Consider the following 25,924-nt stretch of genomic DNA (forward strand, 5'->3'; position numbering starts at 1 on the left):
TGGCCTGGGGATGCGATGCAGCAAGTACATGTTGCCAGACAAGACCAATGTATTGATGTTTAATGTAACTACATTTCTTTATTACAAGGGAGGGTTTCTTTTAAAGGGAGAGAGGTAGAATTGGTAATAGTTTTTAAATCAATAATTTTTTGAGTGACTACAAAAAAAATTATAAATTCCTTAGTCTGGCATTCAAAGTTCTTCCACAAGTTTACAAAAATCTACCTTTTCACCTTTCTCTCCCATTGCTTTCTACAACAAACCTTCCAAGTAAGTGATTTCCTCATTGTTCCTTTGCCTCAGATACATGCTGGAGCTCAATCTGGAATGCCCTCTTTCCCCATCTGAATCCCATCTTTCCTGTAAGGTCCAATTCAAGGGTCTCCCCACTTCTTTGAGGTGTTTTGCTATCCTACCCACCTCTTGGGAATTATTCCCTTTTTCTAGGGTACTAGAGTTCAGAATCTTTACTTCTATGACTTTTAGCTTTGTACTTTTTTTCTGCAACCATTCTAACAAAATTATAAACTTCCAGAGCAGTGGTTCTCAACCTTTCTAATGCTGTGACCCTGCAATCCAGTTCCTCATGTTGCAGTGACCCCAAAACAAAAAATTATTTTGGTGGCTACTTCAAAACTGTAATTTTGCTACAGTTATGATTCGGAATGTAAATATCTGATATGCATTCTCATGGCTACAAATTGAGAGGTTGAGAACCGCTGTCCTAGAGGGAAAGGATCATGTCAGACACCTCAGAATCACTAACTAATGGAAGAGTATTGCGAACATAATACAGTGTGTTCCAAGTCTTGGAGCAGTTTTATGCCATTTAGGATTAAACTTTAAAATAACTCTAAGACTTCTGGAACATCCCATATATCTAACTCAATGATTATTGCTGATGTTTTATTTTCTGAGTTAAAAAGTTCCTGGAATATAGTTGGATTAATTACTTAATTCACTAAAGTCTGAGATTTCTATCACTGACCACTGATATGTAAGAAAATGGCGCTGAGGTACAAGAGTCCACAAAAAAAACAAGCAGCCTTTATTGCAGTATTACAAAACACTTTCCATTTTGGCAATATTTTACAACGTATTCAGCTTCTCGGACTGTTTAAGGGCTGGGAAGGTTGGAAATTAAAAGGGGAAATTTCAATGGACATTTCTAAAAGAAAAACTGCCCCCATCCCTCCCACCAAAATAAAAATCCAAATGTCACTTAATTCCACTACTGGAGAAGAGGCCACAAGGAAAGCAGCAGGCAGAACTCTGGCAACTTCACTATCGAACATGTCAGAGGCAAAGGAACAATCAAGACGGTCTTCAGTATGGTCGATTACGCTGATCATTTCTGTAGTCATTTCTAGGAATGAAAAGTAAAAAGCAAGACTACATTTGGGATCTTCCAAGTATAAAGAAAGACCTATATTGAGGAATTGATGAAAGAAGTCAGTGAAAAATAATTCCCACTGAAAAGGGTAGAACTATACGTAAACCTCAAAAAAAAAAAGCCAACCTCTTAAAAATATAGCACTCCAAGTGGAATCATGAATAAGTGTTATAATGCAAGCCTGTGGGTTTGCTATAGATAGTTCCTATTGGAGAGAATGCTGGTCTTGGTATCAGGAAAGCCTGGCACTTACTAGATATATAGTGTGATCAGAAACAAGTCACTGAACCTCCCCTAAGTTTGAGTTTCCTCTTCTGTAAATATGCAATGCTCAAATGGGATCAATAATAATTTTGCAGTCCTTAAAAGCATTATATAAATGTTAGTTATTATGTTACTACACTTGGCCCTGGAAAGAACTAGGGCCAACTGGAAGAAATTTTGAGGGGCAGATTTCAGTTCAGGAAAGGGCAGAACTTCCTAATGATTAGGGCTGCCCCGAAGTACAATGTGCTAGAACTTAGAGATTCCAAGCTACACACAACACGAATACTCACCTGCCTCCCATTTTGCCACCATAACCACCTCCTCGGTCTCCGCCATAGCCACCACCTCGGTCTCCCCCGTAGCCACCGCCACTTCGGTCCCCTCCATAGCCGCCGCCACTTCGGTCCCCACCATAGCCGCCACTTCGGTCACCTCCGTAGCCACCACCACCGCTTCGGTCACCTCCGTAACCGCCACCACCGCCACTTCGGTCACCCCCATAGCCACCACCACCGCCACTTCGGTCACCCCCATAGCCGCCACCGCCACTCCGGTCACCCCCGTAGCCGCCGCTGCCACTCCGGTCTCCTCCATAGCCACCACCACTCCGGTCTCCTCCATAGCCACCGCCACTCCGGTCTCCTCCATAGCCACCACCTCCTCGGTCTCCACCTCTACCACCCCGGCCTCTGTAGCCCCTCTCGCCACCGTAGCCTCTCCCCCGGAAATCTGAAAGATAGAAATGCAAACTGATGAGCCAAGAGAGAAAGTCACGAAGGCCACACTCAGTGTTGGTCAAAGGGGAACCTCCATAGTGATACTGTTAAAAGGTGACCCACCTCCTCCTGAAGGACGAGAGTCCTCTGGTCTGGGTTCATTACACTGATTACAGGAATTCCTCCGAGCAAAGTTCATGTTTCCACATGACCTCAGAGAGAAGGAAAGATGTGCTTTTAGACTGTTTCCAAGTGATGAGGGGGCCCCTGCCCACAAAAAAGAGATACTTACGGATTAGGACAAACCCAGTCACCACTTTTAGGGTCTCCTCCTCTCCCCTGAAAGCCTCCACGTCCTCTATACCCTCCACGTGAACCTAGGAGAGAAAATGAGAAGAGAACTAGGAAAAGAAACTGACTTGACATCAGAAAAACTTGTTCCTATACCATTTCTGCTCTTAGACCTTAACACATATAGTTAATGGAGTAATCCAAAGTCAACTCTAGAATGTGGGTAGAATCTAACATAAAGCATAAAACTTTAAAACTCAAACAGATCACTAATGAAAATGGATTCCATGTCATTTAATGTCCAACTTTAAAATTCAACCTTAAAGGGACAGTTAGGCAGCTCAATTGTTTAGATAGCAAGGCCTAGAGACAAATCTTGCCTCAGACACTACCTGTATAAACCCGGGTAAGTCACTTAACCCCAAATGCCTGGTCTTTGTCTCTCTTCTACCTTGGAACCAATATCCCATATTGATTCTAAGACAGAAAATAAGAGTTGGGTTTTTTTTTTAAATTAACCCTAAGCATACCAAAAGTGTTGAGAAATCAAGTAATTTGACTACCTCAATTCTTAATTTCAGTGCTCAATATACATTTGACTAATATAGATGAATCAAATCTGATCACTGTAAATCTAAAGGCTGAGGAGGTTTATAGATCAAACTGAAAAGAATCATTCCCTTTGTAGAAAGAAACAAGCTGGTTCACAAGATGAACCTAAACTATTCCCAATGTGACTTGCTATTTTACTTTATTTTATTTTTTAACTGTATATTGGTTCTAAGACAGAACAATTAAAGGCTAGGCAATGGGGGTTAAGTGACTTGGCCAGGATCCTACAGCTAGGAAGTATCTAGGAGCTCCTGTCTCTAGACCTCACTCAATTGATCAAGCCATCTACCTGTCCCCAATGTGACTTGTTATTTTTTATCAGCTACATCCTTCCTTCCAGCCAGGCAAAGATCTGCCACATGCCTTTCCAAACAATTTCTCAGAAAAGTCCTCTAGCCAGTCACATTTAGGAAATGTCACCATTGTTAAAAATTCACACTTGAAACATTTTATATCCCCAAGGTTCTTTGACACTTCAAGGATGGGGGTTGTAGGAATTAAATGTAGAAGAGTAGTTATGAACCCCTTTTCTGATCCTAAACAGTCAATTCTAAGGTACTATGAACCCTATTTATGTGGGTAATCCTCCAACCAGACTCCTCACCCATCCTATACCCTCGATGCTAACCACCATTTTAATAAGAGAAACCTAAAGAAATCAACTATCCCAGGCCCCTGCAGTAAGGTGAGAAGCCACAACAAAATTCCAACTCAAACTTTTGGAAGACTGCGGCCCAGTAGCAATGAGTATCTTACCTCGTCGCCCACCTCCACTTCCACCTCCTCTTAGGAACTCAGGTCTTCTAGTGGCAAAAGACACTTTGATGATGTTACCATGGAATTCTTTTCCTGGAAAAGAATAAGTGGTTTCTAACAACAGTTGAAATTAAGAACAAAGATATGTGTAACCACCCTCCGTGAAACTGGTCTTAGAGAAACAAGGAATATTATGGAGGCTTCACAAGATTCAAGACAGGAGTTCTAAAAGGTCCTTTTCCATACAGCATGTCATTTGTGCTTTCTGGGAGTGATTCTTTCATCTAACTTAATACTACAGAAATATGGGGAACTCTGGGGACAACTGAGTCCTTAAAAATCCAGGGATTCCAGCTTCTAAGTATGATGAACACCTTGAGACAGGGAGTCTCTAAAAAGTCAGTGTTGTAAGAAATAGAGGGGGAAAAAAAAGCTAGGGAGCTCAAATTGTGGGGGCTGTTAGAAAAAGCTATCTCCTCCAAATATGTGCAGGCAGATGGCAGTTTACAATAGTCATTGAGTATAGATAGAACGTGGAAAGAATACAAAAATTCCATAGCACTTTTCTGTCAAAAACACTTTTCTCACAACTCCATGAGTCGAGTAGCACATGTATTAATATACCCATTTACAGAAAAGTGAGATTCCAAGACATTAAGTGATTTGCCCCATGTAACCAAGTTCCTAATTTCTGTTACAGGTGTCACTTTCTTCTCATCACACAGAGTGGCTATCTGGGACTAATCCTCAGCTCTGTCATCTCACTTGCTCTGATAACTGATCAACAAGAACTGTCAACTCTTTATCAACCTGACTTTTGTAAACAGCTCTCATTCTCTTCTTTCTTTTCACTAACCCCAAAAGCACCTTAGCTCATACCTTTACCACCTCCAACCTATAATACTGCAAGTCTCCTAACCAATCTCCTTACATGAAACTGATCTCTTCCTCATCTAATTCATACTCTACACAGCTTAAAACGGATTCCTAAAACTGGACCCTAGAGTCTGACAGCATCACTGTCATTCTCCAAGAAGCTTCAATAGCTTCCACTGCTTATACAATAAAACAAAACTCTTTAAGCAACATCTTTTATAACCTTTTCCTATTTTTCTTTTCATTTTTAAACTCTTACCTTACATCTTAGACTCAATACTAAGTATCTGTTCCAAGGCAGAAGAGCAGAAAAGACTAGGCAATTAGGTTTAAGTGACTTGCCCAGGATCACATAGCTAGGATGACTGAGGCCACATTGGAACTCAGGATTGCTGATCACTAGGCCTGGTTTTCTATTCACTAAGTCATCTAGCTGTCCTCTTATTTTTCTTTACAGACTGAGAACACATCACTACTCTTCACATATCCTATGCTCCAGAAAACTGGCTCTAATGCTCTTCCCTATATATGACATTCTACTCCTACCTCTGGATACCCTTTGTATGCTTCTCATTGTTTCACTTCTTAGAATCCTTAGCTCCTCTCACCTCTTACAAGCCCTTTTCACATTTTCCCCACTTGTTAATGTCCTCCTCGTTGCTTGTTAACTGTTTTGTATTTATCCTATATTCATTCATCTATGTATTAATTTTAATCCCATTCCAACCTCAGGGCAAGTTTGTTTTTGTATTCCTTGCACCTCACCTAGTAAAATAAATACTTAATAAATGGTTGAATTGAGCTGAAAACTGCTTGGATACATAAATATAGCAGAGAAGCCAATCTTTTCATCATCTGTAGAGTGTACTTCTTTCAACAACTAATATGTGAGAAACTACAAAAAATTCATCCAAATTATGCCTACCATCAAACCAGTCAATTGCTGCTTTAGCTGAAGGAGGGTCATCAAATGACACTGTTGCCTCTCCTTTTGGCTTGCCTGTGTCCTTGTCTGTATAAAGATTTATCATGGGTTTGCCGGTCTTCTTATTTGTCTGGGGAAAAAAATCAAATTCGTTTTCCTTAAATTCATGTTTAAATCACACCTAAGATGCTTAACCAAGACTATAACTTAAGAGTAGCTCAACATCAACACACAGAAAGGGGTGTTGGCAGTGTGCTAATAAAAAAAAAAAGCAGCAGCAGCAGCAAACATGGCCCTAGTCTACAAGGATCTTGGCATCAAACTGAGAAGATAAGACATGCATAAATGAAGTGAAAACAACATGAGAAATTATACAGTGTAATCTATAAATAGAGTACATAATGAGGTGCTAATTGTACAGGGCAGGCATTTACTACAAAAGAAGTTAAGGGGAAAAAAACATATATATGAGATATACTCATTTTGATTTGACTCATGAAGGACAAGATAGTCTATATATATATATAAAGAGAAAGAAGACAAGACATTCCACCAGACAGGGACATAGTCTATATAACAAGAGGAAGGAGGTATGGCATAGCAGAACTGGCAGAGAATAGGGAAGCTGACCTCAACAAAGAATCCAGACATTTTAAACACCAGAAACCATAGGATTTTCTCCACAGAGAACTCACCTTAATAATTCCTATTTGTTTAAAGAAGTCTCCAACTTGGTCAGTTGATACACCTTCTCCAAGTCCTTGGACAAAGATTGTGTTATTGTCTGAATTATCAGACTCTGAGTCTAAGAAAGAAGGAAAAAATATATACGGTTAAAATTATCTGTTTCTTGGTTTGATTTACATAAAATCTTCTTGACCCTATCCTGTTAGTGACACATTTATTAAATGTGAAAATGACATAGAGCTAGAAAGACTAATTACCTACATGGTAGGCTGAGTCAGGATCTGAGTACAGACAGGCTTGTGCCTTTGACTGAACCCAGTAAGATAAAACTTGGGGTCTAGTTAACCAGCCATTTGTCTAAACAAGATCTAGGAGTAGAAGCAGACCAGAAGCACAGCAAACTAACAATATGGCATAGCCACACACATACGCATGAACAGGCGTGTGTGCATACAGATGCACACAAGAAAGGCAATCTTGGGTTGTATAATAAAATGGTGATAGTCCATTCCCCTGTCCTCTACCGTGGTCAGACCACATATGGAGTATTGTAGCTCAATTTTGGGCACCATGATTGAGGAAAAGTAATGATAAGTGGGAGCTGTCCAGAAGAAAGAAACCAGGATAGGGAAGGACCCTGAGCACATGCCATATAAAGATCAGTTGAAGAAAATAGAAATGTTTTGTCTGGATAAGATTCAAGAGAGACAAGACCTCAAGTACATGAAAAGCTGTCATGTGGAAAAGGGATCTAACTTGTTCTATTTAGTCCCAGGGGTAAAAACCAAAGGCAGCAATTGGAAGATGCAAAGAGACCAATTAGGAGGCATTTTCTGACATCAAGCCAAACAATTAAAGCTATCCAGAAATAGGATCAGTTGCCTTGAGAAATGGTGGGACCTGACCTCTACCTCTTTCCCTACCCAGGTTTTAAATCTGGCTAACCACTTAGCAGGTATATTATGGAAGAGATTTGGGGAGAGGAAATATAAATTGGACTAAATAGTCACCAAAATCCCTTCCGACTGAAATTCTTTGGCATACCCATTAAGCAGATACACACTTTTTAGCACTAAATTGTTTCTATTTCTACAAGTGGAGGGGGGAAAAAATGACAGTCAGTGCAAATGAAACCCTTTCAGAACTGGCCAATTCAGTCATTCCAATTTCAAGTATGGCGAGAACAAGTGTACAGGAGCCACTCAATCAGAGTGAGATCTTAAAGAGTTCTTAGAATTCATACCCAGTGCCTTATAGTAACAGCAGAGGGTAATAAAAATAGTTGTAAAGAAATCTCTAGCCATGCAGGTTACTAAATAGAAAAAATAAGGATGTGGGAGATCTTTAAGAAAGTTTCACCAATCTAGGAAATTTTAGAAGTAAAATTTCCTAAAGAAAGACATTTCACTGCCCCCCAATGCCCTTTTCAAACCTGTTAGGCTACAATCCCTTGAGGGGGAAAATAGGCAGAAGACATTTGGAAGTAAGGAAAAGACCTTTAATAAAATAGCAATATTAAAGTTTTGAGTTTTAAGTTTATATTTTGTTCTCAAATGTCTAAAGCAAAGAGATGGATTTAAAAGTAAGGGTCCTGAGTTCAAATATTGGCTTTTTCCATTTCTCTATCTGGTTTACCATCAACAAGGTCCTGAGGCCCTCTCAGCCTCAGTCACATCCTCTATAAAATGAGGGGGGCTGTATTAGAACAGGGTTGCTTAACAATTTCAGGGGGTTCACAAATTCAAATGGGAAAAAATTACATCTACTATTTTCACTAACCTTTAACTGAAATTTAACATTACTTCCAATTATGAATTTTTTGTTAAAGCATTCTAAGAAGAAGCTACAGTATATAACTTGTACCAGGCTGCCTTTGACACTGACAGCTGTCTATAACACTAAAAAAGTTAAGAAGCCTAGACAAGATAAAACTCTGAGGTCATCTATGGTCATCATATCCAGTGCCATTTTTAACCTCTGGATCGCTGTTAATTTCCAAAGGCTCCACAATAAGCAGAATGAATACCTGTTGAGATTTTATGGAATCAGTTTCCCTTTGAGCAAAGATCTCTCATAGTCTACTACTCATAGTCTTAATAGAAAATCTCAGAGATATCATTCAAATTTTCAACATATGTAGCAATGTTCCCAATCCCAGAGATATCATTCAAATTTTCAACATATATAGCAATGTTCCCTATTCCTATTGCTCCACTCACTCATCAAGGGTATAAGAACTCTATTGAACAGATGAATCAGATCCAGAGATTTCACCCATCAAACGTTTTTCATCACCCCTACTCCTTTTTCCTCCTTTCAGAAATTATGAATAAGGTTTTTTACTATCAGTAAAAAAAAAAAAACCCTTCCTTCAAAGAACCCTAGTTAAGACATATATTTTTAATTATTAAAAGTTATTAGCTACAAACTGCTTTGCCTTACCAGCATCTGTTTTCGGTCCATAATCCCTGTGACCTAAGAGAAAAGAAAACAAGTAATAGCTATTTATGGAAATCCATTTGAAAGTTTTTGTTTCTTAGACAATGAAAACAAGAAAATCTCAACAATAATTCTATAGCTTATAAAGTTCAACCATAACAGATTTATAGAGTAAATATAATGGTTTTAAAATATCTTTTTAAAGTTTGATAACAGATCAAAATTGAGTATGAACATTTCCTTAAACTTGCATATACAGCATTTGCCACTTTGGCATTATGCTTATATTGCTCATATTAAGTACTATTTGTCAAATCAGGGAGCAGGAATGCCCTATTGATTTAAGACCACTGTTTCAGCTACCTTTATAAAAGAGCATTTTGTCAAAACCTGGTGAAGGTCTCATTGGTCACCACAGACTCTCTCATGCAAATCCACAGAAGTAGAAACCCATTGGACTGTTAAGAGATCAACTTTGGCTTTTTTTTTTTTAAAGCACACAACACACACCAGCCTCAACCGAGTAAGAACAGGCTCAGACTGCGTCTGAGGGATAGATAGTGGTGGCTTTTAGATTTATACAGCATTTCCACTGAAACATTTTGGGATACTCAGCACTTACCACCAAAATTTTTGAAGCCACCGCGGTCACCACCACTGCAGAGGAAAAATTGAAGAAATGATTTCTTCCTTAAGTCTCTAATGTGCTGAGCCCTGGGCTCAATCTACACTTAACTGATCACAAGTTGAGAGTTTACGTCCTAGGGGAATAGTAGCACCTCTAACTTTCTAATATGTTTCATTTCATAGGTTCCAGGGGTTGTTTCCAACTAAGTGTTCTCCTAGGGATCTACTTCCAAGAGAATCACTAAATTAAAACTAAGTATCACATCATATGCTCTGACCTAAAAACTTCCCCCAACCCAAGGCCAAAATGGATGCTACATAACCCCTTAAAGTAGGGGGCATAACAGTAAAGAAAGCTTAACTAGGGGAAATACTCTACCAAACAGAAAAAAAAAATTAACAGGAATGAGACTAAAATAATACTCAAAATTCAAGTGTGAAATTTTGGCATCATGATGGGAAAGGTGGTATTAAATGGATGGTATTACAAGCTAAGAAGGTGGAGAAGCATATGAATAGTGAGATTCAGTATGAAAGGCTGTTATATTTCATTCACTCTTTCTGAAATCTAGAATGTAAAATACACAAGTGAATATATTGAGAGTGGGCTCTAAGAATAAGAAGGGACTTAGATTATGCTTCTCCATCCCCATTGTAACACAATTAGATGCCTTATATAAATTACTAAATATAAACTAGTTTATGTCAAATGTTCTAAACACTGATCTTTAGAACACATTACAAATGTAATGAAACAATAAATCATAGCTGTCCATAATTATAGAAATATAATTCTTTTCCTTAATTTGGGAAATACCCAATACCTCTGAATATCCTCTTTGGTAGTTATTTGCAAGAATTCTACAATTTTCTGCTTGAATCAGCAAGAAATGCACTTCAAATGCATTTAGATTGAAAGTCCCTGCAGTAGCATGATGGTGTTTTCAATTGCATTTAAGTACAAATGTAAATACCTGCCCTGTAAACTGAAAGATAGGCAATACCCAGAATTTCTGGTGAAGCATCTAATATTCTATTAAGCAAGTCATCACATGAATGATTTTTCCTTTAAGAGGCCTTTCTAGAAAAAGTAGACACTATGAATAGTTTCACTTTAAATTATTCCTACTTTATACTGTGATAGTTCTTCCTTGCACTCCTAAGCAAAGGCACATCTTTAAACTTAAAAAACGTATTCAATTCGGTTTCTGCAAGCCTAGAAATTAGGAGGCATTTGTGAAAATCAAGCCTCTAATAAGTCAAAGCCTCACACCTGTTTCTCTAAGTTTCCAGTTTCAAAAAAACATTCATTCGCCCTCCCCCCATCCCTTATTTACATGCCCTAAACAACTACGCCACCTTCCAGTCCTCAATTTTATTTTGTTTAGCCAAACATTACTACATGGCAAAGGGGTTTCTTGAGCCTAGGTCTCTGAAAACCTTATCAATTGAAACTCTGGAAATTACAAGTAACACTCCTTTCACTAGGATGTAATTTTCATTTGTACAAGTTTCTTTTTTAAATTCCCAACATAATTCCAAAGAGAAAAAAAGTTAGGAAATATATCCAGTCTTTAATCCTACTCAAGAGACAAAGGGTGGAATTATTCAATAGGGAATTGGGGGAAATGACACATTGCTTCTATCGCACTTGCAAATACAAAGGTTCCACTTAAATTACTCTATTACCACCTTAATCAATAGGGCACCAAAGGGTTGATGCAACTAAAGAAAAAAGAAACAATTTAGTATTGTTGGTTTCAATTTCCATTGCTCTCTAGGAATTTAACATTGAAATCGCATTAAGAAAACTACTATAAAGAGAATAGCCATATAAGAGTAAGTCAAATTTAAAAACATTTGTGACCTCTCCTTAGCTCTCTAAGTGATCTTTTCTGTATTTTTTAAAACTGATATTAAAGTAGTTGAAAATTTCAACACAATGGCTACCCACAAGATATGAAGCATTTTTCCTGTTTCCATACAGTAAGCCATGCCATCACAGAAGGTATAGTCACTTGTGACAGTATATTTCTTTCAAACTTTTGCAATGAGGTTAAATATCAATTTAAACACTAAGACTAATTTAACAAATCTAGACATGTTCTAACAAAGGGACATTCTGAATTAAGAATAAAATAGCTGCCAAAGCATAAAAACATCTCCAAAATTTCTCAATCCATCTATGCAAAAGTTAAATCTTTTTGTTTTGTTGAATTAAAACTCAAAAACAATTGGGTGAGCAGGATTTTCTCCAAGTACACTAGATATTTAGCAAGGCTACTTTTCCCTGACAGATCTGGGTAAGGAACAATGTTCTCACTCCATTCCTTAACCGTGGGAGAGAAAGAATGAATAAACTGGGGTCTTTGCCTATGTCAAAAGATTAGTCCCACTATTGATCAGTGAAGAAAACGTAAATACCACTTAAGGCTCAAACCTGCCAACAAAACAAAACAAAACAAAACAAAACAAAAACAGATACTTCAAAACTCTAGCGTTCTGGGGAAATTCAATCTTTGATAAAAATAGGAAACCAAAATATGGATTTCAACTATTTATTGGTGCTGGGGGGGGAACCAAGAGTTATTCCAACCATAAATGATTCACTAGATTTAAATACAGTTTTCAAATAGCAGTTTATATTTATTTTTTTTTCCTCCAATGGATATGGCAAAAGCTTCCTGAATTCAGCAGCATTTCCCAATCACACCTAGAAATCCAGGGTACCTTTTAAAGTACCTTTGAGTACCTTTTAAAATTGAACTATTATTCAAACACTCTTACTGGAGAAAGAGAACTTTTAGGCTTGATCCATAAAATTCTAAAACCAGTGCTACTGATATAATTTCAAGTTACTTAAATCTAGACAATGAAGAACAAATTAAGTATCTAGGACAATCTATAGCAAGTTATCAATGACAACCTAAGACTCCATCAGAATTATAAAGTTTGGGGTAAAGAGGAAAAAGTTATAACCAACTATTCTGGTACTAAACTACAAAAATGTTGAATTTTCAATTCCAGTTGGATGATAATGCTAATCTAGCCACCAAAAATTTCAATCTAATTTTCCTTAGGAATTAACTTTGGGTTTTTTTGTGGTGAACAATGTAATTTGCAACTGAAGAATTTTCAAATGAAAGGGTATCTCCCATAATCTTTCTACCTCTTTAGAAATCTGAAAAGCTGAAAGCCTTCTTCTGGATTGAATTTTTCCTTCTGTCATCTAGGTAGAACTCACAATGGATGGTAATTGCCATCTCTTCTGCTCTCCCTCTCTCCTTAAACTTTTAAGTATAAAACCCACTAGTGCTTACACATTCTTCAAGCAGTCAAGAAAGGTGAGATTTTCAACCCTGCTGTTTTTAAGTGAAATGATTCAAAACACATGAAAATGTCATTTTGGATCAAGGTAAAATGTTAAAGAACCCTATTTTTTTCCCTTATTCATGAATAAATATATCTAGGGAATTTCTATAAGACTGGATCTCTAATTTAAAGTTTTAACCCAAATGAAAACTATGGAAAGTAACTGGGGTCAAGTTTCTTCATTGTCAGTTTCTGTCTAGAACTCAAGATGGCTTCTAATGCAAATAAGAAAACACTTTATGGGCATTTAAACATCAAATCATAGAATCTGCAATGATGCTGAGATGTCATCTAGCTATATATGCATTAAAGAATCAAGGGACGTTGTAAAGAAGGGCTTTAGAAGTAGAAATGATATTCTTCTATGTTTGCTTTAATATTAGGTAAAATCTGAGGCATTTTAGCCTTCAAGCTTCCTTCCAAAGATGCAAACCTATTCTAAAGACACCCAGAAAATCATTCCATTCTCTCACCTATAGAGTATAACAGATTACTGCAGATAAGGTCAAAACTACAACTTCCTTATGATTATTATTAAACCTATGATGTAAAACTAGAGCTTTGAATGAAGATTATTCACTATTGCCACATTATTCCAAGGCAATCAGGGAAACATTCCCTTAAACCTACTAACATGATGTTTGCCAGTGGTTTGCTCAGTGTTTTGTTGAAATTATTAAGATTTTAAGTAGGGGAAGTTGCCCAAGTCACCATGTGTTGAAGATCACTTTACTTATGTTTTGCTGATGGCATGATGAGAACAGTGTCTTCTTCGATGACAAAAGAAAACATGATATATTTAATCCACTAACTATATACAGTAACCTGAGTGTATTATGGTCTGATTCAAGGTCCTCACAAAGTTTAAGGTCAGCAAGTCATGGTTTGGTACTATTTATTTTGTTTAGCTAGTTTTTGTCCAAAATAGCAAAAGCATTGTACGATGAACAGAAAGGGTCCAAGGCAAGAGGGTCAAATGCCAATTTTACTTGAAGAGTAACATATATAACTGTTTTGTTTTCTAATTCATTTCTAGGGACCCAAAGTCAAGACCTTTACAGCAAAGGAGTGAACTGGAAGTGATAAGTTATTAAGTGACAGTTTGTAAACCACTGCCAGTCTCACTTCTTGACCAACATAATTTATGCTTTAGCCTATGTATTTTAAACCCATAAAACGGCAACTTACAAAATTCTTCTTGTGGAACAAAAATAACTACCTTTTTTAGCTTGGTCTTAAATGGCCAAAGTGGTCATTTTTAAGTTGTACATTTTAAAATAATACTTAAATTAAGCGAACTATAATAAGATTTTTAAAAATTAATTTTAAAGCTTGAAAATCCTAGCAAAGGTCAAAAAAAGCTACATTAGAAAGCCACAACTTTCTTAAATAGTTAAGTAAGATTTCAGATTTCAAGTTCTAGGCAAAAGATAGTTTTGCTAATAGTTTTATCATGCTACACTAATTAATTCAATTATCCAAAAAAGAAAAAAAAAGATAAAATTATTTAGTCTGCTTAACTACCACAATTTATTTTTTTTCTCATAGAAGCCAGGTACTAGCCCTAATAGAAGACCTGATTTGTCATTTTGTTTTTGTATACACCCCCTTCCCACAAGGATACTCATGAGTATAAGAAAACCCCTCTATCCTTTGAGTTAACTTACCTTTTTTTCTTTTGACATGCAAAAAAAATTGCATTTGCCAGAGTCATTTTAAAAAGGAGCTAGATCTAAGCTCTGGCAGGAAAAATCAAATGGTCTGACAACCATAGGGGCAGACTTTTATCTCTGTTTGACAGACACTACTATATACTCTATATCATGCTATCATGGCCTAACCTAAGTAATTTATCTGGCATCTTGGGGTTGAAAACCATTTTAATATATAAGAAGCTTTGCATTGTCCTCCACCCCCTTCTGGGAACATAATTCCATATCTTAAAACTCTTCAAAGTTCCAATACTTGGTTAGATGCTAAAACCAAATCAGCTAAGTCATAATCAAAAAAGAATTCTAGAATTTGGATGCAAACACTTACCTTGATCCTGTCATAGGACCTCTTCCATCCTTGTCATATCCCCCACGCCCTCTACCTCCTCCCTGTGACCCGCCATATCCTCTATTATCTTCTCCATACCTACTCATGTCACGACGGTCATCTGCAAAAAAGCACAAAAAAAATCACATTTCTGATAAATGCTCTCATTATGCTCTTAGGTGATTTTTCTAAAGTCTTTTGAGGCATTTTTCTGCAATAGTCAATACAAGTCTTCTTAAAAGACACAGCCATTATTGTATTTGAGAATAATTTCGGTCACAGTCAAGCATTATAAACTCAATAATAGCTAACACTTTCATAGTGATTTAAGGATTGTGAAGTACCTTCCTCACAACAATTTTGTGAGACTTCTCTTAGTAGCAGTGTGAATGTGACAGAAAGAGCAATGAATTTTCTAAAATTCAATAGAATTCCAGTTCTAACATTTATTGGTTGTGTGGCTTAAAACAAAGTCACACACTTCACCCAAACCTCAATTTCCCCATCTACAAGATGGGAAGAAATAAACTTCAGATTTAATAACTGAAAAGTGCTAAAAAAAAAAAAAAGAAGTGCTTCATAAAATGTAAAACACTATGATTATTATTAGCACAAGTAAAAATTTTATAGACATCCCCTACAGAACAGACAATGAGATGGGTCAAAAGATGAAGTCATCTGCACATATTGCTAGTATTGGTGGAGGCAGCTTCAGGACTCAAACATAGGAAATCTATTTTTTTTCCCCATTAAACCATACTCTCTACAATTCACTAACCTCAAACAGCAAATCACTGGTTTTTCTTTGAGTCTACCATCCAAGATTTAGTATTGTTTGTGGTAAAGGCTCCCCCAGCAATCCACTGATTCTGATGTGTTAGATAAAATAATAGTTCTCTTTAAAGTTACTATTTATTTTATCTCAACAATCTAAACCAAAGTCAAAATAAAAGGCACCAATATCCTAGACATTTGCTCAAGAGTCACAGCCTTCATCATTCACCAAATATGCTCATGGAACAGAATTTTTAAGACTCAAAAAAAGGGAATTATGTGAGAATCATCAACCAACCATTAATCAAGGAAGACCTATAACTCATAAGAAAAAAGGCAATGAATGAGGTCACAGCATCCCCAAATCAAAGTTCTTAGAATAGGGAGTCCACAAATAAGGAAGAGGTCTGTAGACAGATTTTGGGAATCCATGAGCTAGGATGGTTAAGAGATATATATCTTTATTTTTTTATTAACTTTTAAATGAAACTTAGAATTTCCTCGATTTAAAAATGTATTCTAAGAAGGAGTCTATAAGCTTCACCAGACTACCAAAAGGGTCCTTCACACAAAAACACTAGGAAGTCCTGCCTTAGAAGGACACAGTCACAATTAAAACAATACTGCTAACATAATCAAAGGTCATTTAGTCAATAATCCAAGGGTCCCAGCTAGTACACCAAGGCAGGAAAAACTGGTTTTAAAAGCATGTCAAGCTACTAAAGGGAGATGTTTCAAGACCACTTGACTTTTTTGTAGAGTTGAAATCTTGGTTGATTCATTTAAACAGAACCCACTACTATAAGCCAATGGTCATTCTGTAGCTATAAAAAATGATGCTGCAAAAATAAACTAGAACTCTACAGTCAGTGTAGCTTACCTTGTGTATGGTGGCTGTAACTTTCCCTTTGTGAATGATAGGACTGCTGATTTTGATTATATGAGTCTTGCTGCTGATCATAATTTGACTGCTCGTCATATGAACCTTGGTGTTGGTCATAGCCTGACTGTTGGTCATATGAATCTTGTTGACCATAGTCTGACTGGTCATATGAAGGCGCTCTTCCACCTTGGCTAAACAGGAATCAAGAACTTAGGAGAGTTCTCAGGAGGATTATTTTAAACAGAGATGGCCTATTCTGAAAAAGAAGGGCTAAATGGCTAGATCTCAACTGTATCAATTCATCAATCAACAAGTATTTATTAAGCATCTCCTTTGTGCCAAGCACTGTGCTGGGTGCTGGGGATACAAGCCCAATGAATGATATAACACTCATTAGGAGCTTACACTCAAATTGTATCTGGTCATGATTTTCACTCTTCTTCCTAAAGTATTTCTAAAATTAAGACCTTTAATTTACAAGGAAATTTTGCACCAATGTATTTGCACAATCAATGAAACGCCAAATCATGAAAAAATAAATACCCAATCGTGGAAAAGTATCTCACCTTGAAACACTAATGAATTCAGAAATGGCTTCCTGTTATTACCTTCTTGAATAAATTAATTGTAAAGTATAATTATATTTTAAAACAAGGATTCTGGAATAAATACATGCAAATGAGTGCACCATTTTCAAAGTAAGTAGTTTCCCTGGGGAAGGGCTATACAATTATTCCAACAATGCTGGCACTGATCAGGTATTTCTGAAACTTCTTTTGAAGCTGCCTTCAGAGTCTGCACCACAGTTTTGGACATCTCCAATGGTGGATGATATCCTCATCACTTGAGGGAGGATTTGGTTTTTGGAAATAGATAAGAGCCAGGTATAACTAAGTCTAGTGAATAAATGATTAAATGCCATACCACCACTTCTGATTATTGGGGGAAAAAAAAGGCAGCTAGGTGGCTTGGTAGATTGAGAGCCAGGCCCAGAAATGGGAGGTCCTGGGTTCAAATTTTACCTCAGACACTTCCCAGCTGTGTGACCCTGGGCAAGTTATTTAACCCCCCATTGCCTAGCTCTTACCGCTCTTCTGCCTTGGAACCAATACACAGTATTGATTCTAAGACTCAAGGTAAGGGTTAAAAAAAAAAACAACTAGAATATATCTATAAGGATATGATACTGATGTTTCTCTCATGTTGGCTCTAAATTGACTCTGAAGTCAATTCTATTTTTTTTTTAAGTCAATTCTAAAAGAAAAATTCCCAAAATATTTTGAGTCATCATACTACCATTGGCTTAGGTGTATATAACACACACATCCCCAAATCACTTGGATGCCTAAGTTTTTTTATTGGTATTTGGGGGGAGGCGGGGTGCATGGTGTGTATGTGTGCAAGTATTGCTTTAAATCTCATTTGGGGGGACAATAGATCACTCAATACCAAAGAAGTTGAGAACTACTGACAAGTGATGGGACTCATGCACATGGCACTTGGACTAGCTGCTCTTCAGAGCTTTTTCAAATTCTGTCCAAAGAGTCCACTGCAGAAATGCTGTCATAGCCCTTCCCACAAGTAGCACCACCACTCTTCTCTCTTCTAGCACAAAAGAATAAAAGGGATCAGATCTTTGGCCCCTCATTCAAAGCTGTCAAGCCACTTTCTCTTTGTTTATAATTCACTGCTTAACATACTCCAGAGTTCATCTTCTTATAAAAATGCTTCACGTGCTTTATACTCCACTTTCATGAACCTCTAACAAGGGCTTGAAGTGTAGCCACTTGTACCGCAAGTCCTCCTTCTAGCTAACAATAATGCTTTACATTTGTACAGATTTTCATGCATTCATATGGAAAATAACCACTGGATTTAAAATTAGGCTCTTCCACTGTACTATCCTATACACTGTTTTTATTTAGTTGCATTTGTGATTTTTTATAATTTATAAAGATTTTTCTTTATAGTCCCTATAATAAAATAAAAGCTCTTTAAAACTTACAAAGTTTTCAAGCCTTTAAACTTAATAAAATTCTACCCAGCTATACTAATAATTTAAAACATGTTTTAAGGCACCCTACATTTTAAGGGCAAGTTTTCACTTAAATCTACAAACGGTTCCATATACAGAACTAAAGCCTAAATTTCATTTTCTTTCAAAATTTTCCATTAAGCTAGATCAGTTTACAGGAAAAGCATGAGCTGACTTCTTGAAAACTTCAACAAAGTCACAAAGAAGCAAAATTCATGGTTTATCTTCAACTCCTACATGAAGGGATGATACCATATACCCGCAATGTTTTCCATTCACAAAATATCAAACCAGTAGCTATCAAAGAACTTCTCTGCAAGATATTTCTATCAGAAGTTTCAGGAGTTTCATGGTGATATCCATGTTTTAATACCTACAGTATTAACCATCTTCAAATGTCCAACACTGGCTCAGTGCTTTCACTTTATTTCCTTACCCTCCCGATGAGTCCGTGTTTTGCTGTCCCTGGTTATTATAAGATTGCTGGCCATATGAGCTCTGCTTTTGATTTTCATAACCACCGTAGGACTGTGAATAACCTAAAGATTGGATGGGTATATATGCCATTTAGTAAGCATTCCAATTTTTAAATGTCTAAAAGAGCAAATTTAACAAACCAGTCCAACCTGATTGACTCTGTCCATAACTTGAGTAGCCGCCATAGTTCTGTCCATAAGAGGAATCAGCCGTTTGCCCATAGCCAGAATAACCCTGAAATTTAGGTAAATGCTCATTTCATTGCCTACTGAAAACAAAGTAACTGTTTAAATGGATCACAGTTTGGACTTCAACCTACTTGTGGTGCTTGTCCATAGCTCTGGTTGCTCTGATTGCCATAGGAGGAATAGCTGTAAAAGAAACATTTGAATTCCTTAAAAAAAAAAAATTGCCAAGACTAAGTCTTACATCATCCACCATTATATAAGGAACCCTGAATATTTCAGCTCAAAGCTTCCAAAGGAAGTTTAATCTGATATCACTCATTAAGAGTTAAATCAGAAACCTATGACATGAGGTAGTAGAGGAGTCATTACTGGGTTTATATCCAAGAAACCATGGCTCAAATCAAGTGGGCAAGTCACTGAACTTGCACTGTGTTCCTCATCTCTAAGTAGGGATAACATTCCTACCAGCATGTTGGGCAGAAAACACCACTGAAAGGTGAAGTAGTAGGCATTCCCAAAATGGTGAAAGGGACCTTCAAGGTCATCTTGTCCAAACCCCTCATTTTGCAGAAAAGGGAATATGACATGCCCAAGGCATGATGCTGTATTAGTGATAAAGCCAAGACTAGAAGCAAGGCATCCTCCCAGTCTTGTTTGCTTACAAGCTGCCTCATGAACTTGGGCACAATGAAAACTGGTGAGCAGTAACTACTGAGTCAATGCAGTCATCTCGCCATTGCCCTAACTTCAATGTGCACAATACTGCATACTGCACATATACGATCTCATCTGATCCTTAAAGACTCCCCACTCTGAGTACAGACATTGTGAATGCCAAGTACAAACTAAAGAATTGGTTTTGCTTTATAAAATCTCTCATGAGCCAAATGTAGTTTCAGTTATCCTAGAAAATATCATGCTTAGAAAACGGTCCATGCCAAAGACTGACAATGGTGCCATAAGGCTTAGGCAGCATAAGGCTGATTCTTCACATTAACAATCCCAACTATTTCACTATCATACTTGACAAGTTCCTGTCTTCCTGACATTTTGACACACCCATGCAAAGTAGTTTGAAATTCCCAGAACAAGCAAAGAACACAGCTTTAAAGAAGCACTGAATTGTATATTATGGATGAATGTGCAACACTGTAACTTGAACTCTTTTTCATTTCCACTAACCCCAAACCTTTTTCAAAATTCAAAGTTAAAAAACACACATGAAACATTATTCTCCATAAACCATTCACCTCCCCTTATTTTAGCTGATAGAGATTCCTCACACATTTGAATTCCTACTCCAAATATTTGTACACAGAGCTGCAACCCATTTTCCATTACTAGATTAGAATGAATGACATAGAACTGATTGGTAGACAAGAAAAGCAGATTCTACATGCTCATTTACAGAACAACAATATGTTAATCAATTTCAATAAGGTTCTCATGTGCTGGACATAGTGATCTTCCTACTCTGGCATTATAAGAACTCTCCCAAAGTGGCCAAAGTTGTAAATGCTATGGTGTTAGGAAGAGCCTGGGTGTATTACTCCACCACTTATTCCTGTGAGATCTGAGCATCTCACAGGAATGCTTGGACATCAGGTAGGAAACACTTGGCCAAAATCCTAGAGTAAATCCATTATTTAAATACCCCAAAATACAAGCTTAAGTTGCTTGATTTTAGGTAATTTTTAAGCCAATGGTTAAAATGTACCACTTGAAAATTTTTCTTCTATTTCCATGTAAAGAATTCTATGTATTCCTATTAATTTTAATCCATTTTCTGATTCTGCTACATCTCTTGTTTACAAAAACAAACCTTCTTCCCCTTGTGAATATTTACAGCTAATTTTTAACTCCCCTAAGACATTCAGAAATCATCTCTCAAGTAGTAAATCCCACCTGAATTCATCTGTTTCAATTCCGCTCAATATATTAAATGTATACTTTACCTTTGCTGATCGCCCCCAGACTGACCGTAACTTCCAGAATCTAAAACACAAAGAAATAATGTTAAAATCTTATAGAGAAGGTATGACTTATTAGAAGACAAACTCTAGGCTATAGCTGGCAGAAGTTACAAGCCAAAAGTTTAAAGAAATCAACACAGAAATCTATATAAATGACTTTTGGGGGTTTTTCTATTAATTTCAACTATAAACCCTTTTTTATTCCACATGTGCAAATGAGCACAAGGTGGGTTAGGTGAAAATATAGGTACATCTGCAGAAAAATATCAACACTAAAAATGTTTTCCTGATAAAAGTATATCCATAAAAAAGGAAGGCAGTAACCTACTATGACAAGATATAAAGCAAGATACTATTTTCCTTTAACCAACATGCAATGTCCAATTACAATTGAGAACTCTGAATTTATCTGTGTATTTAACTCACATCTCCCTGGTATGTTGCCCACCTCCCACTCCCAAGCAATCCTGAAGAACAGACATCTTATTTTCCTCCTGTGGGTCACTGTGATTGCCAGCAATAGCAGAAGCCTCTTTAAGGGATTAATTGCAATAAGAGTTGAGGGAAAATAAAGCATTGCAGACAATTCTTCAGGTGTCCCTGAAGAACATTTAAGGGTACACGTGTCCTATTCTGGGTTTACCTTGTGAGTAAAGGAATGATTTACCACCGGGAGAGGTAAAGTATGAGTAAATATAGCATAAAAGGAAGCAAAGCATCATGTACAAACACCTCTAAATCTGAACTAAATGCTTTACCTGACTTCAAATAAGTGAATTTTCAATTCACAACCTCTTGAATCCTTACTGTTTCCATAGCCCAAGGCCATACAAAATACCACAAACTCTCAAAGTTCATTTGTCATGTGTGACATACTTCTGTAATGATATAACTCATTATGTTTAAATTCCATATAGCAGATTAACCAATTAGCTGAATTAAAAAACTAGTTTTGGTCAGATTATTGCCATTAATCACCAAAAATCAAGTTAACTCAATGATACTTTTTCTTCACTCCAATTCATTTCAAAACAACTTCAATAAGGGAAAAAACTACAAAATGCGAAAATGACATTAAGCTATGTATGTGTCAGAATACCTGCTATTTTCCAGAATATGGCAGGTGTATATATGTAGAAGATATCATTTACATAATATCATCACATTCAGGGCAAGATAGTTACTTAATTCATTACATGAGGAGTGGGGGGAGGGGGAATCCTAAATGACAAGCAGATACATGCCAGTTCCCCTATTAAAAATGGAGGAAAGTGGGTTAAACAATAAGAATTACTACTAGTTTAGAATTAATTTGTTGACCAGAACAGTCACTTCCACATATTATAAACATAGTTTAGCACAATGAATATTCACTGTTACTTTTAATATACATTATAACCATTTTTAATAAGTTATTATAGGTACTTCATATAGAAATGCCAACAGAGAACAATAGCACCTTCCATTTGAGGAAGGTAGCTGGCCTAGCATAGTGCCAGTCAGGAAGGCCTAAAAACCAAACCCATAGATATATAGTCTGCCTCTGACTCAGTTTCCCCTGTAACATTGGGATAATAGCACCTATCTCAGTACTGTTGTAAACTTTAAAGAGCTATACAAACATTAGCTAGTATTATTACTTGTATGGGCCTTAAAATTTACACGGTGATTTTTTTTCACAACTCTGAGAGGGTGGGGTAATAACAGTCTCATTTTACAGATAATTAAGGTAGTTCCAAGAGGTTAAGTGAAAGTGAATTTTTCCAATGTCACCAGCTATTTTATTGGCAAATCCAGATTCCCAAGTCAGGTGCTCTTTCCACTGACTGCATGCAGCCCCATTACTCAAAAAGTTTTAAATGTGAAAAAAAAAAGCCACAAAGCATTATCTCACAATTAACTGCCAAACATTGAGTGACTTGGACTTTTTTAACTCTCACCTTCCATCTTAGAATCAATACTGTGTACTAGTTGCAAGGCAGAAGAGCAAGTAAGGACTAGGCAATGGGGTTAAGTGACTTGCCCAGGGTCACCCAGCTAGGATTTAAGCCCAGGACTTCCCACCTCTAGATCTGGCTCTCAATCCACCAATCCACCTAACTGACCCTTGTGACTTAGAAATGTAAAAGCTAGTACCACAGGATAAACCAAACAATCTTATTACTATCTCTACAAAGAAACCATGAATCTCACAAGTGTTTAGTCTAAAAATTATTGTATGTTCAATAACCCATTTAAATTGAAACTGTGCCCACCAATAAATTATAATAACAGATCTCCCTCCCTTGAAACATGACAGATTAAACTCAGGTAGGGAAATCTCACTTCTAGTCAAATAGCTAAGATTTATGTAGCACTTTAAGGTTTCCTAATCTATCTACAAATATCTCATTTGATCCTCACAACAATCCTGGGAGGTAGGTGCTAGTATTGTTATCCCCATTTCACAGATGAGGAAACTGAGGCAGGCAGATTAAGTAAATTGCCCAAAATCACAGAGTTTGTATCTGCAACTTCACCACAAAACTGTTGGGCTGATCACTTTCTCAAAAAATCTATCTGCAATTTGATTATCAGCATTCCCAAACTCCACTAAATGTTATACCCAATCAAAACTATCATGCCATTGCCTTCTTAAAGGTAGGGCCAGAAAAGAAACTGGGCACTGACTTCAGAATACAGAGAAAACAGTAGCAAAAAGTCAAGCTGGATTCTTAACAAAAATTGGATGATTATGTGTGTCTTTCCCCGATTTTGTCCTTCTGCGCTCATTCATTCATTTCTGCCTACGCTCTCAACAGAATAGGTCACACTGCCTTTTTTTCCAACCATTTAATTACTAACAGGTACCGCCCTTTCAGGAAAAAAAATTAGCAGACTTTGGCCGCCAAGCAAGATTTCCAACCACATGGTTTCATTTCACTGAAATGTTGTACCTGCTCAACTCAGTGAGCCTAGGTAGGGAGAGGAGGGTGTGTGTGTGTGATGCACAAGGAAGCTATCCCTTTTTTTTTCAAGACATAGGACAGGGATGTGGGGTCCCTCAGTCAGATCTGTCCAATCTGTTTCTTGGTAACCCTGCGCTTCAGATTGGGGGGAGGGAGGGTTCTTCTGCTCCTTAACGTTTGGAATTGGAAAGATTGGCCTTGGACCACTGGCCCCCTTTCTTTCTCTTTAAGTTCCTTGAGGTCAGGAACTGCCTTTTGTCTTCTTTTTTGTATCTCCTGCATTTAGCACTGTGTTGGCACGCAGTAGGTGCCTCATTAATATATGCTGATGGATTTCTTTCTTTCTCTAAGCTCTCTGAAGAGAGGGGCTGCCTTTTGCCCTTATTATATGCCCAGAACTTAGTAAATTGCCTAGCATATTGTAGAAATTTCCTAAATGTTTAGTGATTGGCTCCCCACCCCCTTCTTTCTCTACATTCCTTAAGGATGGGGAAAATTGTTTTTTACCCTTTTTATATTTCCATCGCTTAATATAGTGCCTGGTACATATAGGCATTTCCTAAATGTTCACTGATTAATGGATCTTTTTTCTCTTTTTTTGTCCTTTCTTTGGTATTCCTGGAACTTAGCACTGTGCCTAGCACACAGTAGGTGCTTTCCTAAGGTTTACTAGTCGGTTTCTTTCATTAGCATTCCTTCTCTGCCTTTCTTTCGCCTTCGTGGCCAAGGGCTTTAAGCACCAGGCCACTCACACACACCCCTCCGAGACCCATCAATAATAGAAAAGTGTCGCTTTCAGCAGCAGGTAAATAGTAGAGGGTGGGGGGACAGGAACGCCAAAACTCCCCAAAACAGGAGAGGATATTTCTGAGATAGGTGGGGCAAGGAGCTTTTACAAACCAACTTTCTCCGCAGGGAGCCGAGCACACAAAAGAGAGGCGGGAATCGAGAGAGGGAAACTGAGGCCCGAAGCTTCGGCTCGAGGCCTTGCTGGGCCATGGCTGGGGGAGGGGGAGCGGGAGGGAGGACCCCGACGCTCCGATCGCGGATGCGCCCCCCCCATCCCCCGATGGCGTAGCTGGGGGCCATCGCCGCCCCCCTCCTCGGCTGGGGCCTAGTCCCCAGCAATTCCTGGCCCAAGGCCGGAGGCCTGGCCTGCCTCGGGCCCAGAGCGTTAGGGACCGTCCGTCCCCCTCAGCTCAACATGGCGGCGGCCGGTCCCTCCCCCCCTCCGCCTCAGCCTCCGCCTCCGTCTCAGCCGACCTGTCGGAAGGCCCGCGCGGGGCGAGCACCGGCCGGGCCGGCCCCCCACACGCCGCCGCCGCCGCTGCCGCCGCCGCGGCCGCCGCTCGCCACAAGGGCGCACCTACCCGACATGACTAACGGCCGCGGCGCGGAGCCCCCACAGCCCGCCGAGGACAACGAGGAAGAGGAAGAGAGCCAGGCGGCGCGGCGGCCAGAGCCAGACTGAGGGCGGCGCGGCGGGCCGAGCCCGACTGCGGGGCTCCAGCGGCCAATCAGGGCGCGGCGGCACGTACCACTCCGGCCCGGTCAGAGGGGGCACGCGCTGACCGAACCCAGCCTCCCGGAGCAGGAGCACGGAAGCAGCCCGCGCGGCCCTCCCCGCCTCGGACCGTACCACAAT

General features: G+C 38.3%; 1 protein-coding gene across 1 annotated transcript; it reads right to left on the reverse strand.

Annotated features, from left to right (window-relative positions):
* Positions 1-1,025: 1,025 nt before the first annotated feature.
* TAF15 (TATA-box binding protein associated factor 15) lies at positions 1,026-25,924 on the reverse strand. The gene is made up of 16 exons (XM_016429225.2): positions 25,650-25,924; positions 21,314-21,353; positions 19,490-19,541; positions 19,320-19,404; positions 19,130-19,232; positions 16,656-16,849; positions 15,002-15,122; positions 9,585-9,619; positions 8,966-8,998; positions 6,532-6,641; positions 5,837-5,966; positions 4,036-4,128; positions 2,669-2,753; positions 2,500-2,588; positions 1,951-2,389; positions 1,026-1,366 (listed from the first exon to the last, which is right to left on the reverse strand). Exons 1-16 carry the CDS (start codon positions 25,654-25,656, stop codon positions 1,327-1,329), a joined length of 1,656 nt encoding a protein of 551 aa, XP_016284711.2. The 5' UTR covers positions 25,657-25,924; the 3' UTR covers positions 1,026-1,326.

This window comes from Monodelphis domestica, chromosome 2, assembly GCF_027887165.1.
Source record: "Monodelphis domestica isolate mMonDom1 chromosome 2, mMonDom1.pri, whole genome shotgun sequence".
NCBI lineage: Eukaryota > Metazoa > Chordata > Mammalia > Didelphimorphia > Didelphidae > Monodelphis > Monodelphis domestica.

Bases quoted from the DNA above. Each gene is read 5' to 3' on its own strand.
- TAF15 (XM_016429225.2), bottom strand. The intron at 19,405-19,489 runs GTAGGTTGAAGT...CCTAAATTTCAG, and splicing joins GCTATGGACAAGCACCACAA to GGTTATTCTGGCTATGGGCA. The intron at 2,390-2,499 runs GTGGGTCACCTT...TCTATCTTTCAG, and splicing joins CTCTCGTCCTTCAGGAGGAG to ATTTCCGGGGGAGAGGCTAC.